The 18,191-nt window shown below is 40.0% G+C and overlaps 1 protein-coding gene across 8 annotated transcripts in view; it reads left to right on the top strand.

Annotated features, from left to right (window-relative positions):
• Nucleotides 1–18,191, top strand: part of FAM13C (family with sequence similarity 13 member C) — a 138,211-nt gene that overhangs the window by 70,387 nt on the left and 49,633 nt on the right. For all 8 annotated transcript variants that reach the window (XM_043925530.1, XM_043925532.1, XM_043925531.1 and 5 more), the window contains one exon: nucleotides 12,674–12,731. In XM_043925530.1, the coding sequence (XP_043781465.1) occupies nucleotides 12,674–12,731 (58 nt within the window). The remainder of the gene's footprint in view (nucleotides 1–12,673; nucleotides 12,732–18,191) is intronic.

Genomic DNA, 18,191 nt, shown 5'->3' with positions numbered 1-18,191 from the left:
ATGACTACTAGAAAAACCATAGCTTTGACTATATGGACCTTTTTTGGCAAAGTGATGTCTCTGCTTTTTAATATGCTGTCTAGGTTTGTCATAGCTTTCCTTCCACAGTTTTGGGTTAACAGATGTAAACTATTATACTCCAGATTTCCCCAGTAGCTCAGTGGGTAAAGAATCCATATGCAAGTCAGAAGACACAAGAGACGCAGGTTCAATCCCTGGGCCAGGGAGATCCCCTGGAGGAGGAAACGGCAGCCCACTCCAGTATTTTTGCCTAGAAAATTCCATGGACAGAGGAGTCGCAAAGAGTTAGACTAGACTGAGCACATGGCACGCATACACGAAAGCTTATATATACAGGGTAGATAAACAACAAAGTCCTACTGTACAGCACAGCAAACTGTACTCAGCATCTTATGACATAATGGAAAAGACTGCAAAAGGAACGTATATATATGTGTATAACTTAATCACTGCTGTACAGAAGAAATTAACACAACATTGTAAGTCACCTCTACTTCAAGCACATAAACTTAAAAGAAATGCAGGTTCTTACCTCTTGTCTATCAGGTGACCGCCCTCTCCCCTAATTCAAGTTTCAGTCAGGTGATTTCTAAAGCCCCGTCTGACTCAAGCCTGAAAATTCTCAACACTCCGAATGTTTAAAGGATTAGACATGGAAAGACATTAGCTTAATAATACAAGCTCTTGCAGCCACAGATAAAAATAATTTATCCTCCCTGCTGTAGAGCACACACAAAAGAATCCCACACCAAATCCTTAGTGTTGATTGAAAAAGAGGCCACACATTCTGGAAATGAAACTCTCTTTTCCTTCGTTGTTTATTTATTTTTTTGAAGTATTCTGCCCTTGATCACTTGATAAAATGTTAGCACGTTGACTGGACAATGATCAGGATAAAGATAAAAGGGAAACTCATTTTTCATTAAAAATAATAATAAGGGATACATGGTTTTATTGGAAAATACAGTAAATTCCAAGGAAATAAAAATTTCTTATAATTGTATACCACCCAGATATAACCTCTGTTGCTATTGTAGTATACGTTTTAATGTTCTTGCCTTTGTTTTAGCGTGGGTATGAAAAAGAATGATGTGTGTGTGAAAGGGCCTTCCCAATGCAGTAGAGTTTGAATCTGTTAGAGAAGCAGACCCCACAGAATAAACTAGACTCAAAAGTATTCTGACTATCGAATCTTTATACAGAAACTAATAGAGTAATGGGTTAATTATCACAAGGCTGCTGAGTTCATTTATGACTAAGTTGAATAAATTTGATTTTCTATAATGAATACTTTAATGTACGAGTTTCTATGAGAAACTTATTTTACAGACTTTAGTCTCTTTATGGTCCTATATTTGAAGTAATATTTCTAGAAGATTGAGCAAAAAAACTTTGTCCTTAATGTTTCAACAGCTTGGAAAACTTCTTACCCTAACTTGGAATTGATTTAAGAGAGAAATTTCAGTAATGATTATAGGAGACAGTGTGCATTTAAACTTAAATCTAATTTAGAACCTTGACTAGCTGTTTAAGTATTCAGTGTTCCTGAGGGCATGGGAATGAAGCTGTTCTTCTTACTCTTCATCTTCACAGTGAGGCAATGGCTACTCCAGTGCTTCTGTCATTGTATTATCAACAGGATTATTTCTTTTCAGGACTTACGCTAAACCACACACACACATCATATATAATGGCACATAGGGCTCCCACAAACCCCCTCTATATTTCTCTTATCCTTTATAAATACTAGATAAAAACATTTTTGATAGAGTTTATATATATATATGAAATATATATGAAATTTCTTCATATATATGAAATCTTAGAGACCCATTTTTGTGTAACTTGTTTGTCCCACTTAATTCTGTATTTTTCTATATCATGAGATTTCTAAAATATTAGCTAGTCTATGGATAGATATTCTATGGCTATACCATAGCTGGAAATAACTATTCTATGGATATACCATCATTGATTTAACTAATTCCAAATTATTTGATATTTTGGTAACTTCTAGTATTTTTATCTGTAGATATTTCTGAAGTAAAAATCATTGAAAAATATTTTTATGTACATCCATTATAGTTTCCTTGGTTTATGCTGCTGCTGCTGCTAAGTCGCTTCAGTCGTGTCTGACTCTGTGCAACCCCATAGATGGCAGCCCGCCAGGCTCCTCCATCCACAGGATTCTCTAGGCAAGAATACTGGAGTTGGTTGCCATTTCCTTCTCCTTTTTTGGTTTATACTTAAGGGTAAAAGTTCTCTAGGTTTAGGATTTGAAATGGTTAACCAAACCAAAATTAGAATGTAAAATTTTCAATTATATAATCATGGAAGAAGATAGGAATATATTAGATAATTGATACCCCTGAGAGAACTAGGTAGAAAGTCACATGGCTGGATTTATTTACATGTTTGAATCATAGAACAGTGGCCCTGAGTGAAACAGTTGAGACAGTTTAGTCCAATCCCCTCTCCACACTTGTGTGTTCTAGAACACTTCTATTTTATCCACTAGCCCTCATTGTTTTCTTGCTTTAAATATGTGTTTTGGCTGTGCTATTCTTTGCTCCCGTGCACTTTTTCTCTAGATGCGGTGAGTGGGAGCTACTCTCTACTTGTGGTACTTGGGCTTCTAGTTGTGATGGCTTCTCTTGTTGCAGAGCATGGGCTCTAGGGCGTGCGGGCCTCAGTAGTTGCAGCACAGGGGTTTAGGTGTCCTGCAGCATGTGGAATCTTCTCAGACCAGGGATCCAGCTGGTGTCCCTTGCATTGCAAGGTGGATTCTTAACCACTAGGGCACCAGGGAAGCCCCTCTCATCATTTTCTAGTTAAGACTGTGCAAAGGGCAAGTGCCCCTGGCCCTCACATTCCCAGAAGACATTTGGAAGTCCTGCGGGAGTGGAAAAATTCTTTGTTGTGTGGGGCTGCCCAATGCATGTCAGGGCACTGGCTCCAGCTCACAGAATTCAGTGGGCAGCCCAACCTCTGTGCCCATCACAAATAGCCCCCAGTTTCCTAAATGCTCCCTAGAGGGCCTACCACTGTCTGCCTAAGAAATGCCAATCTTCATGACTGGTACTTAAAACCATGTTTTACTGGAGCCTTTACTTACATGGGCACATGTTCATGATATAGCTGTACATGGGGAAAAAGCAATTACATGACAGTAATGTCCCTCTGAAAGTTGAGGCAGAAAAATGAAGACACTAGGCAGGTGCTTGAGCGGGGGTCATGAGAGTAAGCAGAGCTGTCTGTGGAATGGAAGCATCTGCTAAGACCACTCTGCCCCTTGGGCTGAGCACTGCCTGCCCGAGAGTGGGTATCTGATCATCCTGTCCTGAGTGAGTGGAAGTGTGAGATGGTGGAGGCAGGGAGCTTTGTGTCCTGCTCATCAGACCAGGGGGTCCTCTCATCGTGATGAATAATCATGCATTATTGGGACCTCTGCACCTTCTGGCACTCCTATCCCAGACTCAGCCTCCTTACCTCTCCCGGGCCCAACACTATGAACCTGTTTCACTGCTCGATTTTTCTCCAGGAATCAGTGTGTTTTCTGGCTATTTCTGGGCTCTATTCCAGCCCACTCAGCTGAAGTGCCTGTCCCGCCTTGTATTTGGAGTTTCTCAGAGCACCTCCAGGGACTTAGCCCTTCCTTCTTCTGGACTGTGTCCCCTGGGAGGCCCATCCAGAAACACTGGGTCACTCCTGTACCCCCAAGCCCCTCACCTGCATCCTGCAGCCACTGGTCTGTTCCCAGGTGGATGCCCTGAACCCTCAGGGTGGTGTTTCCAGCTGGGGTTGCCCTGGAGTCCTTGTTAATTTCATATTCCCAGTGCATGCCTTGGGATATCCTGACTCAGTGAGTTTGGGGCCGGGAATCTCTGTTTTTAACAGTGACTGATTCTATTCTTCAGAGAAGTACAAGGTGGGAGGTAGGCTTAGGTCCTAGCTCCCAGAGGGCTTGTTCCTGGGGGTCAGTCCCGACACCCATGTCATCTCTGTGGGAGTTCATTGGCCTGGACACGGAGATACATGGGGTGGGGGGAGTCAGTTTACAAATAGCTCTCAACTTACAGTTCTGTTTTTCATCAGCCATCTTGAACATAATTTTGAACTCTGTCCTTTTGTTTCTTTCTCTTTGGAGTGGCTGTGCAATATTTGATCTCAGTCCTTCAGTGTAGAAATTTGGTAAAAACCAGTAAGAGAATGTCTTTAATACAGCCTACACCCCACAGGGAAAACAACTTCTTACTTGCTTGTATTGAAGGTTATTATTGTTTCTAATAATATTACTGGAATTTCTTGGCATCTTGTCCGTGTCTGTATATGGAGTGATTGTTTGTATATAATGAATATTGTGCTCAGAGGGGTGTCCTCTTGGGATACGCCTTTTGTTTTCAGAGAAGTTTCAGGAAACAACAGCCATCCAGCCCGCAGACAGCCATCCGGGTATACATTAGTGTATCCTGTGTTGTTTTCTGATACAGAGGCTCATCCAAGGCAGTGGAATGTCTTGAGTTCTTAAGATGTGACCCTTGGTGGGCACTGTTTAGTTTTTGGGTTCTAATTCTTTATGAAGGACTCTGAAAAGTGTGTTTGATGCTCTGCTTTTACTTTCTGCCCAGATTTTCTAAATGTGTGTTAGAAAGTCACTTGCTCACCTCAGCAAGAAATGTGTCTGCTCGTGGGGATAAGAGTCAGCCTCTCCTGCTACAGGTGGAGGAGGGAGGGTGTTTTATCGTAATCATTTCACACACTGAGGAATATACCAGAATTGGCAGCAGCCCATAGTCCTGGAACTAATCCTTTATTAGCAAACCGGTGAGTGCCTGTTATGTACCAAATACCAAGATTAGCTCTAAAGATAAAACATTAAACAAGCCTCATATAATCCCTGTCCCATGGAACTTACCATCCTGAGAAAGAGATAATTAAATAATTAGACAGATACACAGATATGAAATGTGCTACATGACAGATGTGAAAGATCAGAATATAATGAGACCTGTGAAGGGGAGACCTGATTGGTATGGTACCTGGTACCTGGTGTCTAGAGGTTGCATGAGTTACTAGGAGAGGAAGAGGAGAGGGAAGAATGTCGTGGATACAGGGGCAGCACATATGATGGCCTGAGGTGGAGAGGAGCATGGAGGAGAAGATTGGTAACTCCTTCAGGATGTCACAGGGTGTTTGAAATATTTTGATCTGTAAGTGTGCAGAAAGTTAGTGACAAGGTTGCCATGTGGGTAGTGGTTTGGAGAAGGTGGAGGAGAAGTAGTAAGACCAGGAAGGACCAGAAGTAGTAAGACCAGAACACAGATGATGGTGACTTGGCCTGAGGTCGTGGCGGGGGGAAGAGAGAGGACTGATGTAAACGTGATTTAGGGTAAGAAACTGAAGGAATTGGTAATGGCTTGGCCATTGGACTTGAGAGAGAGGAGAGGGTCAGGTGACTCTCAGATGTCTTCCACCAGCGATTTGGATAGATGAGGAAGCTTTTTACTGAGATAGGGAACATTTTTGTCTGCTAATTTAATTACAGAAAGTTGATATAAATCTAGCATACTATGCTAAAATACTGCTTCTTGACAAATTATCACATTTCTGGTTTGACATTATCCATCAGCCAAGAAAAACATCTTAATGCTTCGTTCACTTAGCTGTTTTGAATTTCAGTCTGCCTCCCAGGAGATAGTCACTTCAGGATGACCCTGCAGGCTGGGTCAGCACAGGCTTTAGGGTCCTAGGAGTGAGGGAACATCAACAGATGATAGACAAGTTGCACTTCCATGGGCTAGCCACAGTTTTGTAATCACAGAGTCCAGGAAAATGTCCTTTTAATATCAGCACGCAGCTGTTTTATGTTCCTCCGTAAAGTGTTGTTTTGAATTGTATCATGGCAGCCGTCATCATGGTGGCCATGGTGGTGTTGGTGGTGGTGATGGGGCTATTGGGGTTGGGGGCAGTGGTGATTGGGGGCATCGGTGCTGAGAGCCATAATCAGACTCTGAAGAGTCCAGGCTGCAGGTTCCCACTACCTAGGCCTGGACTAGAGGGCAGGGCTGTGTTGGAGTTGGCAGGATTGCACATGCTTCAAGCACTACCTTTAAAGGTCTTAAGAAAAAGGGAATTTGAGATACCTAGCTCCTGTTCTGGTTCTTCTCTTTTCACTGTTAAATATCTTTAGTGAGAAGCTTCCGTTTCTGTTTCCTCGTCTGCCGTGACCTTTATCTCTTCTGATCCACTGGCCTTTTTATTTCTCCACTTTCATTTTCATTATCTCTGGATGACTTTGAGATTTTCTGGCAGTATGAGCTTGGGCAGTCCTCCCGCACACCCTGTTCTCCCTGCCTTGCTTTCTTTTTCTCAGTAATATTTAGCATCTGGTGTGTCACAGATCACTGATTTACTTCTTTAGGTTCTTGCTGCTTCTGTGAGAATGTAAGTTCCATTGACGCAGAAACTTGCTTTATTCACTGCTTTATTCCCAACACCTGCAGTAGTAATACTTGACATGATTTGGTGTTTGATAGATGTTTGTTTAATGAATGGGAAAAATATTTAGTTGCCTTATCTGTGTCCTGTTGGGTCACATAGGTCTAATAATGTTAAACCCTTGTGGTTACCGTGAGGATTAGATGAAATAATATAAGTACAGTGCCTGGCATTTACCTGGAATTGTCAGGCTTTTCACTTCTGTATTTTGTTGCAGTGTAGCTGATTTACAGTGTTGTGTTTAATGTCTGCTGTACGGCATTGTTGTTGTTCAGTCATTCAGCCGTGTCCAGATCTTTGCGAAACCATGGATTGCAGCATACCAGGGTTCCCTGTCCTTCACCAACTCCTGGAGTTCGCTCAAATTTATGTCCATTGAGTCAGTGATGCTATCCAACCATCTCATCCTCTGTCATCTCCTTCTCCTCCTGCCTTCAATCTTTTCCAGCATCAGAGTCTTTTCCAATGAGTCATTTTTTTGTAGCAGGTGGCCAAAGTATTGGCACTTCAGCTTTAGCATCTGTCCTTCCAATGAATATTCAGGGTTGATTTTCTTTAAGATTGACTTGTTTGATATCCTTGCAGTTCAAGGGACTCTCAAGAGTCTTCTCCAATACCACAATTTGAAAGCATTAATTCTTCAGTGCTCAGCCTTCCTTATGGTCCAACTCTCACATCTCTACATGATTACTGGAAAAACCATAGCTTTGGCTCTAAGGACCTTTGTCAACAAAGTGATGTCTCTGCTTTTTAATAGGCTGTCTAGGTTTGTCGTAGTATTTCTTCCAAGGAGCAAGCATCTTTTAATTTTGTGGCTGCAGTCACCACTTGCAGTGATTTTGGGGCCCAAGAAAATAAAATCTGTCACTGTGTCCATTGTTTCCCCATCTATTTGCCATGAAGTGACGGGGCTGGATGCCATGATCTTAGTTTTCTGAATGTTGAGTTTTAAGCCAACTTTTTCACTCTCCTTTTTCACTTTCATCAAGAGACTCTTTATTTCCTCTTTGCTTTCTGCCATAAAGATGGTGTTATGTGCATATCTGAAGTTATTGATATTTCTCCTGGCAATCTTGATTCCATCTTGTGCTTTATCCAGTCCAGCATTTCATATAATATACTCTGCATATAAATTAAACAAGCAAGGTAACAATATACAGCCTTGATGTACTCCTTTCCCAATTTTGAACCAGACCATTGTTCCATGTCTGATTCTAATTGTTGCTTCTTGAGCCACATACAGGTTTCTTGGGAGGCAGGTCAGGTGGTCTGGTATTCCATCTCTTGAAGAATTTTCCACAGTTTGGTGTGATCCACACAGTCAAAGGCTTTGACATAGTCAATAAAGCAGAAGTAAATGTTTTGGAATTCTCTTGCTTTTTCTATGACTCTGCGGATGTTGGCAATTTGATCTCTGGTTCCTCTACTTTTCTAAATCCAGCTTGTACATCTAGGAGTTCTTGGTTCACATACTGTTTAAACCTAGCTTGGAGAATTTTGAGTATTACTTTGCTAGCGTGTGAGATGAGTATAATTGGGCAATAGTTTGAATATTCTTTGGCCTTGCGCTTCTTTGGGATTGGGATGAAAACTGACCTTTTCCAGTCCTGTGGCCACTGCTGAGTTTTGCAAACTTGGCATATTGAGTGCAACACTTTCACAGCATCATCTTTTAAGATTTGAAATAGCTCAACTGGAATTCTAGCACCTCCACTAGCTTTGTTCGTAGTAATGCTTCCTAAGGCCCGCTTGACTTCACATTCCAAAATGTCTGATCTAGGTGAGTGATCACACCATTGTGGTTATCCAAGTCATTAAGATCTTTTTTGTATAGTTCTTCTGTGTATTCTTGCCACCTCTTCTTAATATCTTCTGCTTCTGTTAGGTTCATACCATTTATATCCTTTATTGTGCCCATCTTTGCACGAAATGTTCCCTTGGTATTTAATTTTCTTGAAGAGATCTCTAGTCTTTCCCATTCTGTTGTTTTCCTCTATTATTTGCATTGTTCATTTAGGAAGGCTTTCTTTTCTCCTTGCTATTCTTTAGAACTCTGCACTCAGATGGATATATCTTTCCTTTTCCCCTTCGCCTTTTGCTTCTCTTCTTTTCTCAGCTGTTTGTAAGAAGGCCTCAGACAACCATTTTGCCTTTTTGCATTTCTTTTTCTTGGGGATGGTTTTGATCATTGTCTCCTGTTCAATGTTACGAACCTCCATCCATAGTTCTTTAGGCACTCTATCAGATCTAATCCCTTGAATCTATTTGTCACTTCCACTGTATAATCGTAAGGGATTTAATTTAGATCATACCTGAATGGTCTAGTGGTTTTCCTTACTTTCTTCAGTTTAAGTCCGAATTTGGCAATAAGGAGCCACATTCAGCTCCTGGTCTTGTTTTTGCTGACTGTATAGAGCTTTTCCATCTTTGGCTGCAAAGAATGTAATCAATCTGAATGATATTGACCATCTGATAGAGTCATCTTTTGTGTTGTTGGAAGAGGGTGTTTGCTATGATCAGTATGGACTATGCTGTATAGCATAGTGAGTTGGATACACATATAGAAACATTCTTTTTATATTCTTTTCCCTTGTGGTTTATCACATTTTATTGAATACAGTTCCCCATGTTAAACAGTAGAATCTTGTTGTTTATCCATCCTATATATATTAGTTTGCATCAACTAATCCCAAATTTCCAATCCCTCTCTCCCCACCCCCACCCCTGACAACTACAAGTCTTTACTCTATGTCTATGATGTTTTTTCTGTTTTGTAGATGTGTTCATTTCTCTCATATTTTAAATTCCACATAAAGAGTTATCATATTGTATTTGTCTTTTTGACTTACTTTGCCAGTCTCTAGGTCCATCCACGTTGCTGCAAATGACATTGTTTCTTTCTTTTTATTTACTCTTTTAAAAGAGTAATCTTCCTGTTAGACTTTTCTTGATATCTTTTTTCCTTGCATCCTCTTTTTTCTTCACTGTTTAAATTGCTGTCTTCGCTGGCTTCTTATCTCCTTCGTGATGCATCTGTATTTTCTTCACGGTTCTTCCTTCTGTGCCCTAGCTGCCAGATACCTGCCCAGTGGCCCTGAATAAGTATGACTCAGCTTTTATCTCTTTCAGCTTATTTACTCATGAAGCTTCAATTATTATTTTTAATTATGCCATTTCATTATTATCATTTATAATTCTGTTGTGTTTTTTTACATTTGATTAAATAGTTCATGTGTTACCTTTAATACACCTACCAGTTGCTATAAATGTTTTTCCTGAACCGTCCTTCACATCCTGAGTTATTCCGTGATGTACCTGATACACTTGACAGATGAGGAAACTGAGAGTGAGAGGTTAATGTCTTGCCCATGAGTACCCACACCAAGTTTTAAGTGGTAGATCTGGAAGTCATTCTCAGGCCTGGATCTTTCTGTTTCTTTCTCACTTCATCCATCCAAAATGCATGTACTGAGTGTGTGCCATGTGCCAGGCAGTGTGCTAGGCTCTGGCCACACCCTGAAAAACTGACGCGCGGTCTGGGGCCACCATGCATCACTGTTGCCACAGCCCTCACTCTCCAGAACACTGTCAAGGGCCCTGTGCTGGGTGAGCCCTGCTCAGGTGCTTTCACTTCCCTCTTTCATCCTTGCTTCAAGCTTCAGATATCTAAATAAAAATTCACGAATTGCCCTTCTTTATGCAAGCTACCCGCTCTCCCCTCCAAAATGACCTGCTTTTCTATCTCATTACCCCATCTCTTTCATTCAGCACTTTCAATATACATCCAAGACCTCTTGGTGGTGTTCTCCTTGACAATGTTTCTTTCATCTGTCTCTACCTCCCCATCTCCTCTCTTCACCATTCTAATATCAGCTCCCATGTCTTCATTTCTTGATTTATGAAAGCCTCGAAGCTGGGTTCTGATTAGTTTTATTCTCTGCTTCAGAATTCACTAGACTCTAAGCTTCCTAAAGGCCTAGAGGGCTGCTCATTGATTCTCATTTCCAGAACACTGTCCAAGTCACACAAGAGACATTCAAATGACTACTAAAGCATCTCTGATGTTTAGATCACAGTTCTCAAACTTGATCTGGGGTTTATCTAGAGATGACAAGTAGTTTTCTTGGAAGGTTATGAGAATGTATTACATGTAGCTGTTGTCTGCATCTCAATAATATATAGTATATATTTTAAACCAACTCTTATTTCTGCTTTCTTCCATTAGTGTTTGCTCCCATGTAATTTTTTTTCCCATCTGCTGGCATCAGAGCAGAAATTTATGGTTAAGAACTGATAAATACTCCTTCCATTAGAGAACACAACTCTTCCAACTTTTTCTGATGCTACCATAACTCCATAGAAACACAATTTGAGAACCACTTTAGGTTACAGAGATGTTATGAGCCATTCAGAATTTTAGATGTTCTTGGATAGGCCAGCTTCATGCCTGTCCCCAAGAGGGTTTCTCCCATTTTGCAGGAAAAAGCTACTGTGTATTTTCTGAAGCCTTGGAGTCACTGTTTGTGTCTCAGGGAACTGACAGGCAGAGGATTGGTGTGCCAGCGCTTTCTTCCTCACTTTCTTGTCTCACCTGGTCCATCTCTCCATGATTCATGGTTGGGACCCATAATCTTGTCTCATTCCCAGGAGGGATATTTGTGCAGACATAGTCGACATCAGTGTGACCATCAAATTCTGTTTTACCATCTCCTCCTTTTTCTCATTAGAAGTAAATTATTAGCACAGTTAGCAATACTCATGGAGTGAAAGAAATTTTTGTTCTTAAGAATAATTTGAAGATGACGTTAGACTTGTGGCATTTCTAAATGTGCATCATTACTTTTAGAAATCATTCATCTAGATGACCATTCAGAGGATATATATGCTTTCTTCAGAACTCAAACCAAAGCAGAATAGTAATTGTAAATAATTCTGTCCCAAAATAAATCTTTTTGTAAATGACTTAACACTGACTACAGCTTTTATTCCTTAAGATAGCAGGCCTTTTAATAAGGATAATAACTATAATTTAATGTATTTATTATATAATAGCATGCAAACTGATGCAGAAAATCTTGAATGTTATGTAATAGATGCCATTGGACCATAGCTCTTGATGAATCATGTTTTGGAGCCAAGCATCTGCCAGTAGTGGAGTTTTGTTTTTTGTTGTTTCTTTTTAAACTTAAAAAAATTTATTTGGAGTAGATTTGCCTTAAAGTCTTTTTTATTCAGTTGGAAACTGAGGTGCAAAACCTGGCTTTACTGTGTTACACAGCAATTGCTATAGCATTTATTTTGTTGGGTAAGTGATAGAGCGGAATTTCCAAAAGCTGTCTTCAATGAACAAATGGTATCTTTCTGTAACAACTGTATCAGATCACATTTGATCATAAAAATACTGCATCTTCACTGGGTTTGGAGGATTCAGCAGTGTATAAAATGGACAGAGTCACTGATTTCTTGGAGCTTACATTTTAATGTGGAATTGCAAATAAGCAGCATAACTTTAGGTAGTGAGAAGTGCTATGAAGAAAATCTAAAAGCAGTGTGTTAAAGACTGAAGGAGAGGGATAATTTGGTTAAAGAGATCAGGAGGGACTCGTTGGGAGGTGACACTGGCGCTGAGCTGATGATCCATGCTAGGCAGTGTCAGCTTTGTGAAAATCTAGGGGGAAGCAAGTATGAAGGTTTGAACAAGGAATCAGCACTGTGTGTTCAAGAAACAAAAGGCCAGAGAGGCTGGAGGTTAGGGGACGAGGTGAGCGTGGCAGGAGGTGGGACGGAATGACTGGCTGAGTTCAAACACTGTAATGTGTTACAGGCAGGAGGAGAAAGCGATAACAGAGGATGAGATGGCTGGATGGCATCACCGACTCGATGGGCATGAGTTTGAGTAAACTCCAGGAGTTGGTGATGGACAGGGAGGCCTGGCGTGCTGCGATTCATGGGGTGGCAGAGTCGGACACGACTGAGCGACTGAACTGAACTGAACTGAATGTGTTACAGACCATTATAAGGAGTCTGAATTTTGTTCTTTAGGCAGTGGGACACCACTGAGGGTTTTTAACAGGGATGTGGCCAAATCTGCAACAAATATGCATTGTTGAAAGGTTTCTTTTAAATGGCAGTACTTTTTCTTTGTATCTTACAGAATAGAACAAAGGGCTGCCGTTTGGCCAAAGGAAGAAACTCAGCAGGACTTCCATGAGGTAGGTGCACTCATTGTGGTTTTTATGAATGTGAATTAGCCAATCATGAAATGTATTATTCTTTTTCCTAGTACTAGAAATTTCCTGCTTAAACCTTTAAATATTCTTGCTCTTAAGTAAACTTATTTTCTTTACAGTGCTTTGGGTACTGGGCCAAAGCCAAGTCCAGCAGTCATTTCAACTTTGCTTCAGGATTGTACTACAGCTGTGAGAGTTAACATTTATAAAATTTTCTCTTAATTTTATTTTATCTTCCCCTCCTACTTTTTCTAATCCCTTTTTCAGTCTCAAATATGATCTTGCTTACTGTTTTTCCTTGATGCATGATACAGCTTGGTGTTGCAAAATGGTCTTCTAATAAACTTTGAGACATTGAGGCCATATTTTCCAATTCAAGTGATTTCCCACTGAACTGGACATCACAATGTTAATGTTTGTTCTAGATTTTCTTTGAAATATGTAATTTAATTCTCCCATTGGAAATCACTATAATATAATTAAGGTCCCTTTTTTTAATGAATGCCTTCGCTTTAGTCATTGATTTGGAATACTCTAATTTCTCCTGTCTCATTGTATAATTAAGGAACTGTGGGTGTTATATCTGATTAGGATCATTTCAAAAAAGAATGTAGAGATTTGATGTTCATAAGCCAGGAAGAGAAATGATGGGCTTTAGGCAAATTGTTTGTTTGTCATTTTGTGCCATCTCTCCTCTGTCTCCAAAAAAAAAAAAGACAATTGAACTTAGGTGATTATATTTTTCTTTAAACTGTTGAACCTGGCATAAATGAATAACTAAAGGCAAACTGGGTTCCTAATTAAACCCAGTTAAATAAATTACTGAAGCTGTGGACAGTGTCCTAAGGATAACACAGATCCCTGCTTGTTATTCTTTTGTGCATAGTGACAGGTTTCAGATGCCACAATCTCACTTGTGGTAAGAAGGGTGAAAAAAAAGTTTGAGAGAGAAGAGGCGAGAGCTTGAATCAATGAACACAGCTGTTTGCCCCACTGGGAGCTGAGCAAAACGCTAGTTGTGAAGAAGCACCTATTTGTCTTGACATAAGTGAATAGAAAGATGAAGTGATTGTTAAGAGTCAACTTGTGGTAGATTTCAAGTTTATGGGAGAAACTCTGATTTGTGAGCTGGAGCCCCATGAGAGTGCTAAGATTACTTGAGCAGTGCTCAGATCACAACTGCACAAAGCTCTGTATGAAAATCCGCTTTTCTGTGTTCCTTCACTCTGTTGTATTTGCCCGTTACATGAGATGTGCCAGTTCACTGCCCTGAGAGCACATGGGTACAAGAGCGCTGAGTGAAGACAGGCCTCTGAAGGAGCAGGCACTGCCATATTGTAAATGTGGGCTCTTGCATGAGAAAACTGGTGCCGCTGATGCAGACTTGATAACAGTGTGTGCTCAGGTGGAATTGTTCCAGTAAGGGAGTAAATCATATGTGCAGATCATGTTGTAATTATGATTTGGGGGCTGAAGGAAACCCGAGGAACACACACTGAGGAAACTTGAACAGAAGCAGCTCATGGTCCAAAGCCATGCCAGGAGAACTGACTCATTCAAACTCATTGATGGAGACCTCCTATAGAATGAGAATGTGTTAAACTTGATCTTCCCTAGCTTTTCCTAATCTTAGAGACTGCCAAACTCTCTTCTGGAAGAACCCCATAATAATATTTCTTTTGGCAACATAGTCTTACGGAATACAGGTGGGAGATACTACTTTAGCATTTTTAATGCAAATAGAAAATACATATAGAAAAGTGTACATATTGTAAGTGTATAGCTGGATGAATACTCACAAAGTGTGTAACCAGTGTCAAGAAACAGAACATTGTTAGCATCTCAGGCACCCTTATTTAATTCTTTCCAATCACTCTTCCCCTAGAACGATAGCTGTTCTTTGGACTTAAGTAGATTTGTTTTGTCTTTTGTTTGTTTGTTTGTTTTCTGTTTTTGAACTGTATATAAATGGACTGTATGTATTCTTTTGTGTCTGGTTACATTTACTCAGTAGTATGTGTGAGATTCATATATGTTTGGTATGTAGTTTTAACTTTGATTCTCCTTGCTGTAACCCATTGTATGGTTGTTTCTAGTTTTTGACTCATGATCAGTTGCTACTAGTTGTAATTTTTTAAAAGAACTATCTTTCAGTCTCTTTGTGCATTTGATATTTTATAGGAGTATTCCTTCTATCTCTGAGTGGAAGTGTAAGGAAGAATGTTTTGTTGTATTAACTATCTTCATTGCTCTTTGCCCCTTTTGTTTAGATACTGCCCCCTCCAAAACAGAGCCTTCTAGTTCTTTAAAAGAACTCACTAGTTCCACATCTGCTCTCTTCCATTCTAACTTGTAAGTCTAAAGAAACAAAAAATCAAGTTTCTTTCCTTTTTATTTATTTATTTATTTTTCCATTTATTTTTATTAGTTGGAGGCTAATTACTTTACAATATTGTAGTGGTTTTTGCCATACATTGACATGAATCAGCCATGGATTTACATGTGTTTCCCATCCCGATCCCCCCTCCCGCCTCCATCCCCATCCCATCCCTCTGGGTCTTTTCTTTTCTTAAGTCTTTCTTGAATTTGTTACAATACTGATTCTGTTTTATGTTTTGGTTTTTTGGCCACAAGGCATATGGGATCTTAGTTCCCCAACCAGGGATCGAACCTGTACCCCCTTGCATTGAAAGGCAAAGTCTTAACCAGTGGACAACCAGGGAAATCCCCTAAAATGAGTTTCTTGAGCTTTGTAAGGAGCATAGTCCACAAATATTTTCCAGATGTTTTTGTGGACCCTAATGTTGTAATTATTGGTTATAACAATTTTAAGGTGTTACTGTATTTGCTACAAAGTTCACATCTGGTATTTCATAACTACTTCATAAGCTTCTTAATTCCACTTGCTCAGATGAGGCTCTGCTGTATTTGATTCCAGAGCTAGTGGCTGACCCGAGCTCTCCTCTGTACAGTAAGGTAATACATGATGTCAAATAGCTACCTATGAGCATCCATCTGTGTGTGTATTCCTGATAGCTTCCCAGTGAACTGATAAACTCACTTTTCATTTTCACTGGGATGAGTATACATTTAATTCCTGCCAGCCTCACTTTTCTTCTGCCAGTCTCAAGCTCCCAGTTTTTGACTATGGGTCTCTCAATAAGATTTGCCTCTCCACTCCATGAGCTTTGGTGTCTCTGGAACTATACTATAGGAGTTGGTTTCTGGAAAACTGATCGTGTCGATTCTGGCACTGACCTGAGCTTTCCGACTCTGCCTCTATACAACATCTGGAGATTTTATTTGTTGGGGTCCCCTGGATCCTGGTTGGAAATTATCTGTCTCTATAATACATAAGAAGGTTTTATTTGTTGTGGTGTCCTGTATCTTGACTGGAAAATATTTTCGAATTGAGATCTGTTAAAGTCTAATTCACCATAATCCTTGGATTTATTTATTCTTGTCCGTATAATCATTAAGCAGTCAATAGTTCAAAAAGTTGCTTGAAGGATAAAATGAGAGAAATTACTGTTTTCCCTCTCCACATCCTAGTAGTTCCCATTACTGGCTTCAGTTTCAATTAAGAAAAAAATAACAATATATGAAGAAAACTAATGGATCTCCCCTTCCCTGAGAAAAGTTACCCTATTGGGTCTTCATATTACTTTTCTAACTCCCAAACTGCATACCATAAATCATCACGGCAGCTTCTTTTCATTTTTCATTTGTGAAATTGAGGCAGGTTTTGAATTAGGTTAACTCTAGGAGTGCTTTCGGTTTTAACACTCACTGTTTCTGCTTTTTTCCCTTCCTAGTGCTTATAGGATTTAGTCATAGTTTCCCATGAGGCAAATTGTGCCCCTTTTTGAGTGTATTATACACATGTCTATGTGTGGGGCTCCATGTGAAGGGTTTGATTGTCTTTTTATTACCATCCATAGTTTAGCATATAGATACATTCTGGCATCAAGCCTTGCTACACATCTAGATGGTACTTATTGTTTTGTTTGAGATGTGGTTCTCCCTCAAAACTGTTTTAATTTTGAGAAAATGGTCTAGCAAGAGGCTTCTTTAGGCCCTCAGTTGGCTGAATGGCATTTTTTTCTGTAGGAATAGGCAGCTCTGTTTTTCTATTGAAATACAAACCCAGTCTACAGGGTTAGGGCTTTAGATTAGAATTAACTGGTAGTTTTTCTTCTTCTAGTACGTGGGTTTTCTTTCCTTGTGACTGAAAGTCAATTCAAGCTGGCTTTCATAAACAACAGGATTTTATTGATTCACACACCTAGAACTTTACGGTCAGGATAGATTCCACTCTTGGCTAGATCCAGGGATTAAAGGCTTGTCATGTAGACAGCATCTCTTTCCATTTCAACTCTACTTTCCTATATTGACTTTATCTTTAGATTGACCCCTCCCTGGGGATATGTTATTATTACAGTTAGTAATCCCGGTGTATATTAGTTTTCTATTACTGTGTAACAAATTACCAGAAGCTTAGCAGCTTCTCTCTTTTATTAGCTCACAGTTGTGCAGATAATAAACTTGGATAGATTCTATTAGACTCTGCTCAAGCCCTCACAAAACTGAAATCACAGCACTGGCAATGGTAGATTCTTGTCTGGAGGTGCTGGAGATGAGTCCATATTCACGCTCATTCAGGTCATTGCCTTAATTTACTTCCTTGAGGTTGTAGGACTGTAGACCCCATTTCCTTGCTGGTCAGCATCTGGCAGTAGCTCTCAGCTTCTAGAGGCTGCCTGTGTTCCTTCTCACCTTGGCCTCTACATCTTTGAGCCAGCAGCACCAAATCCTTCTGTGCTCCAAATCTCTGATGTTATATTCTACCAGCTAAAAAAAAACCCTCTACTTTTAAAAGGCTCACCCTGATTGGATCAGGCCCACTGAAGCAATCTCTGTATCCTAGGTCACCTGAGTTAGGACTTTAATTATATCAGCAAAATCTCTTCAACATAGCATCTAAATTAGTGTTTGATTGCATAACCAGGGTACAGGAATCTTGGGGCCCATCTTTAAAATTCTGCTTATAAGAAATGGAAATAGAGTCCTTTCTACTCTGTAAAGTCTCATACTTGGGTCTCATTTATCTGACTTGGGACCTGTAGCCCATTCTTGAACCAGTCACTGTGATCTTGGGATGGTTATTGATTTCTAATATTCATTGAGTTTTAGTAATTTCTAAGGGGTTAAGGTAGTCTCAGAAAAGAATTAAGTGCCCATGGGCCAAAATGATTGGATGATTTTCCCATGGACAGAGAAGGAGCAAATGGTATATCTGGGGTTAAAAGCCTCAGTGGTCCCGGTACTGTGCATGCATCATACTGAATTTAGTTTTTAAGCCAAATATTTTTCAGAGCTTAAAGAAGACTGGAACTTAAGTAGCCACAGAGAAGTAACCATATGGTCTACAACATGGACTAG

This window comes from Cervus elaphus, chromosome 15, assembly GCF_910594005.1.
Source record: "Cervus elaphus chromosome 15, mCerEla1.1, whole genome shotgun sequence".
NCBI lineage: Eukaryota > Metazoa > Chordata > Mammalia > Artiodactyla > Cervidae > Cervus > Cervus elaphus.
Note: the sequence above shows the minus strand (reverse complement) of the source record. Positions and strands in the feature narration are given on the sequence as shown.